The sequence below is a fragment of the Natrix helvetica genome, assembly GCF_964273705.1.
Source record: "Natrix helvetica genome assembly, chromosome: 2".
Taxonomy (NCBI): domain Eukaryota; kingdom Metazoa; phylum Chordata; class Lepidosauria; order Squamata; family Natricidae; genus Natrix; species Natrix helvetica.
Window position 1 is genome coordinate 123,299,036 of NC_138552.1, and position 16,952 is coordinate 123,315,987.

Below are 16,952 nucleotides of genomic sequence, written 5' to 3' on the forward strand. Positions count from 1 at the left end.
CAAAGGGAAGCTAGCATCAGCTGAACAGGATACATTTATTTGAGGGATTGATTTCTGATCTGGTCAGTTCCCAGGCCACCTTCAGTTAGGAATCCAGAAAAATGCTAGATTGGATACAGGAGGCAGAGGATGATTTAATATTTAGATACGCTGAAAGAAACACTAGAGGACAAAAGATGTTACTAATGCTCTCTGGAATCAGAGGGAATTTATTTGCAGACCAATAATTTCTATGCATTGCAACTGAACAACTTGCACAAGTGGTCCTCAACTTACAATGACAATTATGCCCAACATTTCTGTTGCTAAGCAACAGTTGTTAAGTATGTTTTCCTCCATTTTATGACTTTTTTTCAGCAATCATTAAGTGACTGTAGTTAAGTTAGTCATCTGGCTTCTTCATTGACATTACTTGTCAGAAGATTGCAAAAGGTGATCACGTGTCCTCAGGACACTGCAACCGTTATAAATACACACCAGATGATGAGCATCCAAATTGTGATTATGTGACTTAACTTTTAAAAAGTAAGTTTAATTTCTCTGGGTTGACTTTGAGTAAAGAACAAAGTGTTTCTTTTTTTTATGAACATAAATAAAACTTGTTTTCCTTTGGTGCAGGAAAACACAGGAAATAATGTTCATTTGGAGGATAGCCATGTTCAGCGCTCTCATGAGGGTGCACACCTCTTCCCAGATTTCATGGGACTTCATCTTGGACACCTTCATCTATTCATCTGTGAGTACCTATAATGTTCATACTTCCTCTGGCTTCGGATCAGATGTTACATATGACGTAGTAACTTGGAATTCTGAGAATCTATAGTTCTGAATATCTAGAAGCTACAATAAGAGAAAGTGGCATGTGTAACTGAGTCTCCAAGGAGCAGTCTTGGATATCGCAGTTCAGCAGCACCTTGATTTTATGTCTTTCCAAACTCTGTGTGGATCACACTGTCAATAGTTTCTTCCGCATAATAGGGAATGCTAGAAGCTCTAATTGCTGGAAGTAGCAAATTCTCAAAAATGGAGAGAGAGAGAGAGAGAGAGAGAGAGAGGGAGGGAGGGAGGGAGGGAGGGAGGGAGGGAAGAGTTCCCTGAGGCTGGGCTTGGAAGACAAAACCTCTGGTCCTGATGACCAGTCTGGGAGACAAACCTTCATTTGTTTACTATTATGTAAATGTGGTCTCCAGACAGTTGAGTCATTAGGTGGTTGAAATTCCTGCTGGTTGATTCACCAGGAATGAATATTTATGGTTTTCTTGAAAATCCTCCCCCAATGTATAATTCTTTTTTTATAAAGAGGAAAATGCCTATCTTTCAGATTCACAGCAAGGGGGCCGAAATAGAGGACAACACCACACAACTAGAGTTACACAGACAAAAACGTCAGGGTAGGTGGATATCTTTTAATGTCTTTTGCTTACAAATAGTAGCTTCATCTTCGGATACACATCAATTTGTACAATCACTTTGCATTGGTAAATGATCTGATTTCTACCTTGCTCGCCAACTGCAACTGGGCCTGACAACTCTGTTGTTAACAGTGTGATCATAAAGTAAAATGTCACGGAAGGAGGAGCCAACGTCGCGACGAAACAACATGCGGTCTCGACTGTCGGAGACCGCCATTGATACTTTTACTGCTCGACGGTTCATATGGACCTAAACCCTCCCATAGAGATGGTGAACAGGGAGACAAATCCTTGCTGGTCTCAGGGACATGGCAAAGTCCCTGATTGACCCAAGGGAAGCTCCAAGCCGGCGGTAAACTGACAGCCCCAGGCTGACGAAGTTGGTGACGGCTCCGAAAAGAAGGAAGTGAAACTTCTTTGTAACAATGTTTTGTGGATTGAAGTGATTGTAACGTTTCCTGTTTCTCCTCTTAAGTGAAAAAATTGATTTATTTTTCTCCTATTCTTTGCTACCTTATTTTTTGGCTTGAACTAAAACCTTTTTTTTATTCTAACAATTCTTACTACTATTTTTTATTAAATTCCATTAAAGACATTTAAAGACCTTTGTTTTCCATAAGTTTGAGACAAATAGGAGAAAGTCGAATCTGCCACTCAGAAGTCAGAATTTGGGTTTTTTTGAAACAATGTTGCCTTTTTATATTTGTGTTGTATTTGTGCTGATAAATACAACACACACACACACACACACACACACAAACACACAAACACTATATATATATATATATATATATATATATATATATACATACATACATACATACATACATACATACATACATACATACATACATACATACATACATACATACATACATACATACATATATATATATATATATATATATATATATATATATATATATATATATATATATATATATATATATATGCTGGTTTTGTTGTATTCGGGTCTTTGTGTAAGGTTGAGATTGTCTTTGCAACGTTTCGGCAGGATCTCACCTGCCATCTTCCATTATACTTCATCCATAATGGACAAAGATACAAACAGATAGAAGGAGCACCCATGGGATCACCCCTCTCACCTGTCATTGCAAACTTATACATGGAACATTTTGAAACCAACGCCTTAGACAAATCTGAACACAAACCCAAACTCTGGCTTAGATATGTTGATGACACTTTCGTGATTTGGCCACATGGAAAAGAAAAACTGGACAACTTCCTCACACATCTCAACAACCTACACCCCAAAATACAATTCACCATGGAAATAGAAGCAAACAACCAACTTCCCTTTCTGGATGTCCTAATCTACAAAAAACCCAATGGCTCCCTAGGACACACCATCTACCAGAAAAAAACACACACCAACCGCTACTTAAATGCACAATCCCATCACCACCCTGCACAGATCAACTCTGTAGCCAAGACCCTCATCTCCAGAACCAAACGTCTAGCCGACAAAGACCATCTGAAAACTGAATTACACAAACTCACAAATGTATTAATCTCCAATGGATTCCAAAGAAAAACAATCACCAACCTAATCCAAAAGGAGACTCCCCCCAAAAACCAAGATACAGAACAGGACAATGACATCGCCCTCCTCCCTTACATCAAAGGCACCACAGATAAAATCAGCAAAATTCTCCACAAGCACAATATCAGGACAGCCTTCACCACTGACCAAAAAATAGCCAACATCTTAAGAAACCCCAAAGACAAAATCCAGCTAGAAAACCAAGGAGTCTACGAAATACCATGCAAAATCTGCCCAGCAATATACATAGGACAAACAAACAGGAGAATAAATGCACGCATCACAGAACACAAAAACGCAGTAAGAAAAAAAGAAAAAACTTCTTCCCTTTTCCAGCACCTTAAAGCTACAGGACATGAAATCAACTTTGAAGGAGCCAGGTTAATCTCCAAAACAGAACACCTCCACAAGAGAATAATCATGGAAGCCATCGAAATAGAGAAACACCCCCACAGCATGAACAAACGTGATGATACCTCCCGCCTACCAAACATCTGGAAACCAGCCCTAGCCAACAAACGAACACCACCCACCACCCAAGCCGTTACAATACAAAACAACAATGCACACACAGCCTGCACCAATCAGCACCAATCTACCAATCATGATACAACCACACAACCAATCATTCCACTTACTGAAACAAAGCCAGCACCCCATCCCCTCCCACCAAGACTTACAGAAAGACGGCAGCTCCGTTCCCATTTTAAGCCCACATTTTGAGCCCACACTTGAAGATGGCAGGTGGGCTGTATTACATATTAGGCAGGAGTCTTAGCCACTAAGCTCATTACAGAAAACCATCCAGGCAGAAAACCATATTTTTATTTTTAATGTTGCCTTTTTATATTTGTGTTGTATTTGTGCTGATAAATTAAAAAGGGAGACTAGTATAGATCTATTTCAATGGTTTTCTATGGTTTTCTGCCTGGATGGTTTTCTGTAATGAGCTGAAGGACAGAAAGAGGGAGTAGTGAGCTTCCTCTCATATTTGGGCATACCAGGGGTTGTAACACAAATACATACCTATTTCCCTGGCTCAGCTGATAAAGGAGGAGAGCCTGTGGCTTAGTGGCTAAGACTCCTGCCTAATATGTAATACAGCCCAGGTTCAAATCCCAGTAAGGGTATGGCTAGCTGATGAGAGCTAAATAGCTTGAAATAGATCTATACTAGTCTCCCTTTATTTATTTATCAGCACAAATACAACACACATACACACATACACACATGTATGTATGTATGTATGTATGTATGTATGTATGTATGCATGCATGCATGTAGTGGTAAAAGCAAATTAGATATAAGCTCTAAATAATGAGTTGAGGGAAAAAAGAAGGGGGGAAATGCTTAGATATTTTATTAATTGATTTTTATCAACAAGTAGGAATTTTAGTACTTTGTAGATTCTTTTAGATTGTTCTTAAATGTTTATTCATTATCAAGTAATTCATTACGACAATAATAATGAAATAATAATTTTAACTAGTAAAAGCAACTTGGATATAAATTGCAAATTGGGATCTGGAAAAAGACTTATAAATTTTATTAATAATATTTTTGTTTAGACTTCGTTATAAAGATGTAATCTTTTTTGGGCCTTATGAGAGGAGATGTGATATAAAGAGTAAATAATTGTTAGCTAACCACAGTAATGACAAGGAAATGTTAATAGATAATGTTCAATGATATCTACATGTGTTGGTATTGGTAAAAGCAATTAGATACAAGCTCTAAATAGTTGGGGGGGAAAGGGGGGGAAATGCTCAGATATTTTATTAATTGATTTCTTTTTCAGAGTATGTTATAAAGGAGTAATGTTATTGGAGGTTTATTGAAATTGCTAATGAATGCCAGTAGGTGGTTGTGTCTTTAAATACAAATGATTTCAGATAAAAGCACATTTAAATAATTTTAGCTAAATGAGAATGGTGGTACTTTGATAGTAAAATACATAAAGATTTTTGACTTAAAATGTACAATTCAATATGAATGAAGTATAAGTAATGATTGTGGTAGAAATGCACGAAATCCATTTGTAACCAATCAACACGCTTTCTACAAGATGTAATGAAGGATGATTCTTTTTTTGTGTTTTTGTTTAATTAAAACAGTAAAAAAATAAAATAAAAAAGTAAAATGTCACTTGACCATGGCTGACTTATGACATCAGTTCCAACTGCAGTTTTGAAGCAAATACGGTGCAATTGTTAAGCACAATGTTATATACTGATAGAGGAGAATATTTGTAGCTCAGAGTTGAAATGAGGGGTTCTTGGTGCCCTCTGAGCTTGCTTATTTTCTTGCAGACATTTTCTTAATAGGAAAAGATGGGATGTCAATTTTGATAGGCATATCAATGTTTGCAATGTTAAAGCACATTGGTATGAGAGCTTGCTCATTCACAAAAGGATGGCAATAGAGTATAGTCAGTCTCAAGAAAACTGGGAAGAGCATCCCAAAGTCATCAAGGAATATGTCATTGAGATCATTGGGCATCACACTGGGGGATGCAGAGATAGGATGCAGTGTAGCTGAAAAGCACCAATGCTTGTTGTGGTAAACATACAGTATAATGTATTAAATGGAGATAAAGGTAGTCCTCAAATTACAATTGCAATTGGGACCAGGATTGCCCTCACTAAGGGGGCCATTAAGTACAATGTCACATGACCACACCACTTAGCAATAGCAATCCAGGCAGTCCTGGTTGTTGTTGCAACCTAATATGTGTGAGCTATTAAGTGGGGAATGGAGGAAGTTCCAGGTAAGGAATGTGGGGGGGGGGGGGGGGTAGAGATGTCCTGGGAGCTGATGTGTGCAATTGTAGGGAAGCCATTGAAAGAGGACTTGGAGTGTTTGTAATTGCAGGGAGGCTATGGAAAAGGTGCTGGGTGAATGCATTTGTGCAATTGCAGGGAGAACAGGGTGTGTGTGTGTGTTTGCAAAATCACAGGAAGACCGAAGAAAGAGGGCACAAGCAGAATTTGCAGCTAATCTAATCTTTTGGGTGAGTGTAGGGGATGATGTTCCAAAGGATAGGAACCATGATAGAAAAGGCTTTCTTCTTGGGTCCTGGACAAGTCCTATAACATGTCAATCTTGATGGGATGGGAAGATGTAACCTGTGAGGGGCGGTCCCTCAAATAACCCAGCCTCATGCCATGAATTTATTACCACCACTTTGAATTCAACCTGGAAGCATATTGGCAACCAGTGTAGCTGCTGGAACAGAGGTAAACAAGCACTGATTGAAAAATGCATGTATTTGCTTACATTTCTGCATTCTGTACTAGATGAAACTTGCAAGGTAGTTGACAAGATTGTGAGAGATTTTCTTGACCCCTGGGCCTGAGATTTTTCTGACATGGACAGTCATTGAGAAGAAGATAGCAGGACACGGCGGAGTCACTCTTATTACACAATTAATTATGACAGATCATTTTTCTCCCTTGTTAGGCATGTCGCCAGAATACACGATTGCTGTTGAGATAAACTTTGTAGACACCTCACTCCAGGAGGACCTCAGAAAGTTTTTCAAAAACCTTAGTCTCCCAGTTTCAGTCCCTGATTCAGATATAAGCATTTCACAAATTAATATTACTACTGGTAAGTAGTCTTTTACCATTTTCCTTTATCAACATTTGGTTTTTCTATATTTAATTTAATTTTGGGTGTGTGTGTGTTTGGGTGTGTGGGTGTAAAAATAAGTAGCTGGCCCAAAGATCTCTCTCTCTCCCCCCCCTCTCCCTCCCTCCCCCCCTCTATCTCTCTCCCCCCCCCCGACAAATTTGGGGTTGAAGTACTACTTCTAAAGTATTTATCTTTGAGCTAGCCACTTATTTTTAACACACACACACACACGTGTGTGTGTGTGTGTGTGTGTCTTAAGATACATCATGATTAATCAGGGTTGCTAGATCTGTGGTACAAAACTAAACCAGCAGTTCTTAATTAGTTAATCTTAGTATCCCTTTACATTCTTAAAAAGTTATTGAGAGCACAGAAACAGTTTTAGTTTGTTGGGTTTATTTATTCATTTAAAAATAACAATAATAAACCCATTACATGTTAATCAATTTTAACCCTAAATCTGAGTTATTCTGAAAACATATTTATATCCTAAACATGCTACCTTAAAAAACCCTAACAAATATGAGAAAATATGGTACACATGTGTGTACCATCTGAGTAAAGACTTCATCACTTGTCATGTTTAGCCTCTAAAAAACTGCAGTCTACCTTTATGAGAATAAGAATGGAAAACTTAAGTAATGTTTTAGTATCATTTTAAAAATAGTTTTATAGAATTTTCATACCTCCCCCCTTGAAAAGGTCCTAGAGACCAAGAATCCACAGAGAACCATTGATTTAAGCAACCACTAAATGTTAGATCATTTTACCGTTGCTTGCATCTCACAATTTTGGCAGCCCCTGTCCAGGAGCCAAGGGAAAGACTGTATGTTCAGGAATAGCTATCAAGAGACTTATCTATTCTTTAAAAACGAAACAAAATACTTTCTATAAACATTTGCTAATGCTTGACAGCTCTTCTAATATGAAAAAAAGGGAAAGTCTGCTGGGAACACAAGAACCTCTTTGCGGTACAGGGTGGCTCTTTACAGTTCAACCTAAGGAAATTAACTGTTCTTGTGCTCCAGGAAGTTGTAAGCACATTTCGTTCACTTAGTTCCTTTCTCCTTTTATGACCTGATCAGAGGTTGGAGGGTGAATTTCTTTTGGAAGTCATAAAAGGACTCAGAACTAAAATGTATTTGGGAGAATTAAGATAGGCAGGAAAGACTAAAATATTTCTAAAAGATTAGCAATACTTCCTGCAACAGATAAAATTCCATAAAATAATCTGATTTATCAAAAGTTCATATATCTTCAAGTCGCCAAAGTTGAGAAACACTGGATTAGGATCTTGGATATTCAACCTGCCAAGTTTGTATAAGGTTTGAATTGTGCATATAGAGTAAACATAATCAATGAGATGAATCACATCAGCAAGATGCAATGATTTAGATATTTCTCCCCCCTCTTTTCTCACATTAGTGTGCAACTCAGCTGGCACTAATCTTTCTCATTGTTTCTGTGAACCTGATTATGGATGGTCTGCCAAGATCTGTAAAGCATATCCTGTCTGCCATAATACTACAACTGCAGTGGGAAAGAGCTGCAACTGTATTGCACAGCTTCCTGCTCAAGGGACCTTTTGTCAACTTCAATCAGAAGGTAAGAGAAGGTAGCAAATGGGGATGAATGGTGGTTTATGGGCAACAACAATTCATTCATCAAAAAATAACTTTTCATGGGTAATCTGCCAAAATGGAAGCTTAAATTATTTTCAAATCAGAAAGTTCTGGTTTTTACATGCTCTAGGATAGCAGCTCATAGCCTTTTCAGCCTATATTTCACACCACTGCCATTTTCCAATTTTTCACTTTCTGGATCTGTCAAATGTCATCGAAATAATGTTTGACTTCTATAATTTATGCAATCAAACAAAATACTGGAATTTCAGATCAGAAATCTGATTCAGATCTTTAACTTCATGCTATGATTTGCAAAATTTGAAAAGCCATTTTGCAACTGCATCGTTATATTTTTATTCCACTTAGCCTAAATCCCCAATGTGGGGTGACCATGCACTGTTTGGTGCTTGCTCTGCTATATCTAATTGTATTGGTTTAGAATATTACTGCTCCCAATCCAGTCCCAGGATTTTCCCCCCCTCTATTCTCAGTATCGTTTCATTTGCTCACACTGCCAGATTTCAGATTATTATTCCCATCTCCTCTTCTCCATGTCCTCATGCAAGCGCCTGTAAAATAATATATAACTAAATTAATGCAAATTTTAAATGTGTTAGATCTGGGCAACGAGAGAACAGACTGAGGACACGAAGTGACTTAACAGCTCTTTATTAATAGTAGTAGTGATCCAGCTTTCTCTGTGGTCGGAGGGTTTATAGGGATCGGGTACGCCCCTCGACCAATCAGAACGATACCTGTTTCCCGCTGTAGCAGCGGACCAGAGAGGAGACTTGCCACGATATATGTTAATATCTAACACCCCTCCCCTCCTAGACGGAACGTTGCGGTTAGTAATATAGTCCTTAAGATACGTTGGTGTTTGCCTTACTCGGGTGGAGCGTCGCAGTTCGGGTTGGTCAGAAGTAATTGTAGGATCGGTTTCTTTCTGTGTTTCGTTTCCGGGCGTTTGCAGGCTCTCGTTTCCTTGGCGTTCGGGGATCTGCTCGCTTTTGTTGCTTGGGGGTTGTTCTGTTTCGTGCTCGACCTCTTGTTCTGTCCTTGGCTCGCAGGTGTCGTAGTTCTCTGTGTTGGGGCTCTCGAGTGGCTGGCTTTGCAATGGCAGGTAGCTCTCGTTCTCTGTTCATAGATCTGAGTGCGCCAGGCGACCCCGTAGTTGATCGATGTGCCTTTTCCAGTTCCGCCCATCTTCTAGTTCCAACAGATACGATCGTGGACCCGTGATGCCAATGACCTTTGCCGGCATCCACAATGTCCCCCCTGCATAGTTGTGGGCGTATACTGAATCCCCTATGCTAAAACTCCGAATTTTGCTTGTAGAGTCTGGGGGAGCTGTGGCAGAGTAATTTGGGTGAAGACGGTCCAGGTGAGACCGTAGACGGCGGCCCATGAGTAGTTCAGCGGGGCTCTTACCCGTCGTTGCGCTGGGGGTAATGTGTTGGATCAATAGGTAATGGTCAATGCATGTTTGCCAATCACCTGGACCCATCCTAGCGAGGGCCTCTTTTGCGAATCGCACCATTCTCTCCGCCTGTCCATTTGATGCCGGATGGAATGGCGCGACGAGGGCGTGCCGAATTCCCTGACCTGCTAGATATGTCTCAAATTGCATGGCTGTGAACTGGGGCCCGTTATCGGAGACCAGGAGGTCGGGCAGGCCATGAGTGGCGAAAAGTCACCGTAGAACCTTAATGACTGCCTCTGCCATGGTTGAAGTCATTAGGACTACTTCTAGCCACTTGGAGTATGCATCCACAACTATGAGGAAGGTCTGACCTTGAACTGGCCCTGCGAAGTCGATGTGTATTCTCGACCAGGGTGCTTTAGGCTTTTCCCATTCTGTGGCGGGCGCTTCCGGGGGTGCTGGTCTCGACCCCTGGCATGGGTCGCAAGTGGCCACCCATTCCTCCATTTCTTTGTCCATGTTTGGCCACCAAACGTAACTTCTTGCTAACGCCTTCATCCTAACAATCCCCGGATGACCTACATGTAAAGCATCTAATACATTCCTACGTAAGGCATACGGAATAACAACTCGATCCCCCCACAATAAACAACCTTGTAACACTGAGAGTTCGTCCCGTTTTGACCAAAACACTTTGAATTCCGGGCCCACGTTTCCCTTCGGCCACCCCCTCCAAACCCAAGTTTGAACTTGCTTTATTAAATTGTCTTTAGAAGAAAACCTTGCAACATCGTAGGACGAAACCGGTCCTGAGTCCAAACAATCAATGAGCAGCACCGGTACTTCGGGAGTGGGGTCTGGCAAAAGGTCCGGTAGTGGGCAACGGCTGAGTGCGTCTGCGTGTCCTAGAGTGGAGCCCGGTCGATGAATTAACTTGTATGAGTACGCAGCCAGGAAAACAGTCCACCTGGTCATGCGTGGAGAAAGGGAGACTGGAGTGGGGCGGTTTCCCGCCAAAAGTCCCAACAGCGGTTTGTGATCTGTAATCAGTTCAAAATCGCAGCCGTAGAGGTATTCGTGGAAACGTTTTACTCCAGCTACAGCAGCTAGCGCTTCCCTGTCCATCTGGCTGTAATTCCTCTCGGCCGATGAAAGAGTCCTGGAGTAGAAGGCGATGGGTGCTTCTTTTCCGTCTGGCATCCGGTGGCTGAGGACTGCGCCGACTCCAAAAGGTGATGCGTCGCAGGTCAATACCAGCGGTAGTGTCTGGCTGTATTGGACTAATAGCGAGTCAGTGGTGAGCAGGTGCTTTACTCTGGCAAAAGCTGCTGCTTCGGATCGTCCCCATTTCCATGGTGTGTTCCTCTGGAGTAGACGGTGTAGTGGCTCAGCAACGGTCGCCTTCTGTCTCAGAAAAACGCTGTAGAAGTTAAGTAGTCCGAGGAAGGCCTGCAACTCGGTCTGATTCCGTGGTGTGGGGGCATCCTGGATCGCCTTAATTTTCTTTGAAGTGGGGTGTATTCCCTGACCATCGATTCTATAACCCAGGAATTCTACGCTAGGCATGTTAATTTGGCATTTTTCCTTTTTGAGGCGGAGACCCTTTTCTCTGATTCTGGCCAAAACAGTTCTGACTCTTTTATTTAATTGCTCCTCATTTGCAGCGGACACCAAGATGTCGTCAAAATAGGGGACGACTCCCGGTATCCCTTGCAAAAGCCGTTCCATGACGCTCTGGAACAATCCTGGAGCAATACTCACACCGAATTGTAGCCGGTTGCATTTGAATGCTCCTCTATGCATCACTATAGTTTGGGTCTCCGCTGTGGCGCTATCTACGGGCAGCTGCTGGTAAGCTTGTGCCATGTCTAATTTAGCAAATACCTTTCCTGGCCCCAACGAGTGCAATAAGTGCTGTACTACAGGCACAGGATATGCGCTTTGTTGTAGCGCAACATTAATTGTGCATTTATAGTCCGCGCAGATGCGGACTGATCCGTCTGGTTTGACTGGGGTCACAATGGGCGTTTCCCAACGCGTGTGATCCACCGGCTCAAGGATTCCTTGCTCCACTAACTTATCTATTTCCTTATCTATTTTTGGGCGGAGTGCAAAAGGCACTCGTCTCGGTTTAAGTCGGATTGGCGCCACTTTGGGGTCTAAATTGAATGAGATCGGTTTACCCACATACTTGCCAAGACCGGGGCTGAACACATCCTCGAACTCCTTAAAAATCTGCTTAGCGCTGCTGTTTTCCACGGCGTTGATTCCGGTGACTTCTAGCCCCAAGGATTCAAACCAATCCAGTCCTAGGAGGTTTTGTAATGGTGCGCTGGCGATGGTCACGGGCAGCTGGGCTACGATGTCCTTGAAACAGATCTGGAACGTGCCTTGGCCCACGATGGGGACTCGGTTCCCCTGGTAGTCTCGTAGCAGGATGTCTGGAGCGCGTAGTTGGCTCTTTTTGAGGCTAGGGATAGCCTGTTTCATGGATGCCCATGAAATGATCGTCAGGGACGATCCTGTGTCAACTTCCAGCTCGCAAGGTGAGCCCTCCAAGAGGACTGTGACTTTCAGCTTTTTAGGCCGCTTGGTGCGGACCTGGCTTATTGTTGTGAGATACGTTCGCAATTCCTCTCTCTGGGTCAACTCTATCTCAGCATCTGTATCCTGAAAATACTCTCGTTGAGCGTCTTGATAGAACGCTCTCTCAGCTCTTTGCGTATAATCTCTTTGGGAATACGCTCGCTCAGCTCTTTGGGGATTTTCTCTCTGGGTAAACACTTGTGGATTTCTCTCTGGGTGCCCTTTTTGATTTCGCCAAGCCCCTGGGTTGGGCTTCTGTTGGCGGTACATGGGTGGCTGCCGTGAGGCAGGGACTTTGCTCCGGCACACTCGTGCGATGTGCCCAAGTTTGTTGCAGTGCGAACAAACAACGTTCCTGAACCTACAGGTAGACCTGGGGTGATTCCCTCCGCAACTTGCGCAGGGCGGCAAACGGAATCCGGGTCTCCCCCCAGGCCTCAAGTGACTGCTCCGCATCAGGTGACTGTCCTCGAACTCGGGATCCTCGTAGTCGGGGCTTGTGTCCTCGTAGTGAACTCTGGTTTGCCTTGGTACTGGCTGGTTTATGCTGAAACCGCGTTGTATGGTTACCGATGATTTCTCCGCTGACTCTGACGCTCTTGCTTCGTTTAGAGCTATCTGTAGGGTTAAATTCGGGTTTGCCAACAGCTTCTTTTGTAGTGAAATGTCTCTCAACCCACAGATAAGCTGCGCTAAGATATGCTCGTCCAGATCCCTGAACTCGCAGTGAGTTGCTGCTTTACGCAGGGCCGCAACATATTGATTGATTGATTCTCCCGCTTTCTGGTTCCGCGTGTTGAATTCCTTGCGGCAAACATGGCGGGAAGGTTTTGGCGCGTAATGAGTCTGTAGAGCCTGTTGCAACGCCGTCCATGATACTGCCTGTATCGGAGTAGGCGCGGTGAGGTCTCTGGCCATGTTGAAGACTTCTTTCCCGCAGTAGCCGAGGAAGATGTTTTTCTTCCGGGCGTCGGTGATCCCCGTGTATTCGTTCGCTTCGAGAAAACACTCGAATCGAATCATGAAGGCTTCCCACTTGTCGTTCTCTGGGTCGAATGGAGCGGGGGGAGTGTGCATCGCCATCTTCTCTCGTTTGAATTTGCCGCGCTGCGGTGACCGAGATGGCTGCCGGAATTTCTGCCGAATTCCTGGGCTGGATCAAATCCGGAGATTCTGGAGTAGCGTTCTTCGTCCTATCTGCCTCTCGATCCCACCCTCGTCGCCAATGTTAGATCTGGGCAACGAGAGAACAGACTGCAGACACGAAGTGACTTAACAGCTCTTTATTAATAGTAGTAGTGATCCAGCTTTCTCTGTGGTCGGAGGGTTCCCCTTTTATAGGGATTGGGTACGCCCCTCGACCAATCAGAACGATACCTGTTTCCCGCTGTATCAGCGGACCAGAGAGGAGACTTGCCACGATATATGTTAATATCTAACAAAATGAATGAACTATTAAGCATTTAGCCAAGACTGAATTTTATGATTAAATGATGCTTTATTTTCAAATCTCTATTTCAACTAATACGATGATTTCTCTTCTTTTTTTACTGCAGACATTCCTTCAGTGCTCATAACAAAAATGTCTGTCCGACTTGATATACCCTTCAAGAATGATCTATGGGATTCATCCTCTGCGTTGTTCAAACAATACAAACATGATCTTGAGAAGGCAGTAAGTCTGAGCTGGTTCTTCAGCTAAAACCTGGCCAAGATATTTTGAAACTCTTATTATTTAGCTGAAAAGGATTTCTTTTGAGGGTGTCTAGATATTTTAGGTGATTAAAACAAATGCAAGTCCCATTTTATTAATCTGGATGTAATCTAAGACCACTAAGCTCAGGGTACTCCCAATGACTTGTGTCTTTGTAGTCTTTTTAGTGCTTTAGCTAAACTCTTAATTGAAGCCACCCAAATAAGCTCTCTGTAGGCCTTTCATATGGCACGTTTTCATTTCATGTCCATTTACAATCTACTCTGTTACAAAAGAATTTGAAACTGGCCTCGGATTATCTCCATTTCTAGTGGCTCAGAACAGGCAATAAGCCAATGTGTTCTCTTTCCAGATGACCAATAGGAGGATTAAAAATTGTTAGTGAAATAGCTCTGAAGTGCCACAGCTCCTGGAGCAACAAACATTGGCTTTCTTCCACAACACTGTTGGTTTTGGGGGTTTTATTATTGTAAGTGTATATAACTATACTGAAAGTGTGAAAATGGTCTGTAGTTGTCTATGGAGATTCATAGTTGTCCCAAAGGTGCTTTTCAAAAGGCAACTGGACTGCCTTAGTTTTTTTTTTCCTTGAAAATGTTTCACTTCTCATCCAAGAAGCATCTTGAATGGAAACAAAAAGTTTTCAAGGGAAAATATTAAATAAGTCCTGTTGCTTTTTGTGTGTAGTTGGGAATGGAGCTGATACTTTGAGTGATCTATGAAGGATGATGTATTTTTATGGGACTGATAGTATCAAACTTACAAAAACACAGACATATTTTAATTGAAACACCTATATAACAGAAAGTATTAAATGCTTGCTGATATATGTGGGTCCTAAGTTCCTAATATGGAAGATAATACATGCATATATTCAACTAGGGATTATCTGGCAATAGCATGGTGGAAGAGTAGAAGAAGCATTCCATATGCAATATATATTCTTTAATCTAATAAAGGAAAATATTTGTAGCTCAGAGTTGAAATGAGGGGTCCTTAGTACTCTTTGATATTGGTTGTTTCTTGCAGGTGTTTCATTATCCAAACTAGGTAACAACATTCGTAGGGAGTAGTAGGGAGTGGAGTTTGCCCTGTCAGTTTATGTTCTAGTGGCTTGCGCTGTCAGTGTTGGTGGGTCTTGGAGGTTCTTTGGTTGAACTGTTTACCATTAGCTTGTTTGGCAAGGAACTGCCAAAGCCTGTGAAACTATTAAGCCTGGGAAAGTATTTATTTCATCTTGTTATGACAGGAATGAATGGACTTACTTTGATTAAACTCTGGCTTTGAATTAAGATTCAGGGTAAACTAACCTTTTATCTAATACCTTTCAGATGTTTTAGAACAACATTCCCCAATCTTTTCAGCTTGGCAGACAGTGAAGGTAGCAGGGGTGGGTGTTGGGAAAAGGGATGGTTTTGCATGCACTTGCTCGCCACTTTCACAAGTGAAGCTTCACAGTCGCCCATCACTTCCACAGTCTGGTTCCAAACAGTTGGGGAGCCCTGTCTTAGATAATAGTGTTCTCAGTTGATAAGCATGCTGATTGGGTATTATGGGTATTGTAATTCAATGTATCTCTTCATATACTTTTAGTAGATTATTTCTTTTAGTAGATTATTTCTTTTAGTAGATTATTTCTATATTAGATTCGGCAAAGAAGCCTTAGCCCATGAGACCAGGATTGTGAAAATCATGATATTTGTTTGATGTTTGATGTTTGATGTTTCACGAAAGTATGTAGGATGTCTGTAATAGTAAGTGAAATAATGTAGCCTTAATTAATAATAAGCAAAATGTATTGCTTTCTTTCAGTTTATTGAGGGCTATTCAACTTTACCAGGTTTCATAAATGCAACAGTTACAGGATTCAGGTATGAAAACCTTTTTGTTTCACTTGAAAAAATGATTTGTTTTGACTTCATATAATGATCCAACTGATAAATGCTAAGCATAAAATGAAAATTAGTTTCAAGTAGTGCAAACTTACAATGCAGAGAAAAGCTTTTCTGCAGTAAAATCAGCAAAAAAACTCACTTTATAGATAATACAACCTCTATAAACATAACCTACAGATAATTGAAAGACAAGTTTGTCATAGTTAAATATATTGTATTAGGAACAGGAAGCCCTTTGGCATGGAAACCAAGTGGTGACTTTGGGCTAATCACTGTGTCACCCTGAATTAGAAAGTTGAAAAACATCCATGAACAAGGTACTAACTAACCACTTTTTAAAAAATGTTTCCTAGAAAACTGTATAGATCTGTTCATGTAGTCATGTGGAGAGTCAAAACTCACTCAGATAATCATAACACCTGCATAGATATTTGAAGAAAGTAAAATAAATATTGGCCATGATAAAAATCCTCAAATCCATTCTAGAGCTATATCTTTGTCGTCTATGTTATAATATCTATTCTAAGTTGAAGCGCTTGTTCCCATCATGATCACACATCAATGTTTACTTTTTGGTTCCTATACAATATGTTTTCCTCAATTCTAATGCCAAATCTCCAACTAGCAAGGGATCGTTAAGGACATTTTCATTATATTCTGGAGTATCCAATCAGAAAAAAAACCTTTGTTCCAGTTTGAAATTCCCATTGTTCTGATTATATAATTAAGAAATAGTATATAGATGCATAGGCGCTATAATATAGGTACAGTAGTTGAGTTTGATAGGGATATTATATTTCTCCTCATAATAGAAATGCAGAGATAAACATGCAAACACAATGTAAGCACTTAAAACAAAGCAGTCAATATTTTAATTCATCTTTACAGTCCATTATACAATTCTAGCAGTTAAGATACTTTGGGTTATCCTCAGTAGTGGTTTTTTGGTGGGGAGAGGTTGAAGGACAGCATTTACTAGAAGAAACAAACAAACAAACAAACAATTGTCAGGAAGATTGGTGGGCCATCTGAAGTAGATTCTGGAGACCCAGGAAGATGGAAAATCTACTGCAGAAGCAGGAGTTCACCATGGAATATGC

The 16,952-nt window shown here is 41.2% G+C and overlaps 1 protein-coding gene across 1 annotated transcript in view; it reads left to right on the forward strand.

The window, feature by feature from the left end:
* The first annotated feature begins 620 nt into the window (after positions 1–620).
* Positions 621–16,952, forward strand: part of ADGRF5 (adhesion G protein-coupled receptor F5) — a 35,805-nt gene continuing 19,473 nt past the window's right edge. Inside the window, exons 1-6 of the mRNA XM_081941896.1 lie at positions 621–736; positions 1,322–1,391; positions 6,436–6,585; positions 8,035–8,214; positions 13,800–13,918; positions 15,770–15,828. Of these exons, the coding sequence (XP_081798022.1) occupies positions 635–736; positions 1,322–1,391; positions 6,436–6,585; positions 8,035–8,214; positions 13,800–13,918; positions 15,770–15,828 (680 nt within the window). The 5' untranslated portion in view covers positions 621–634. The remainder of the gene's footprint in view (positions 737–1,321; positions 1,392–6,435; positions 6,586–8,034; positions 8,215–13,799; positions 13,919–15,769; positions 15,829–16,952) is intronic.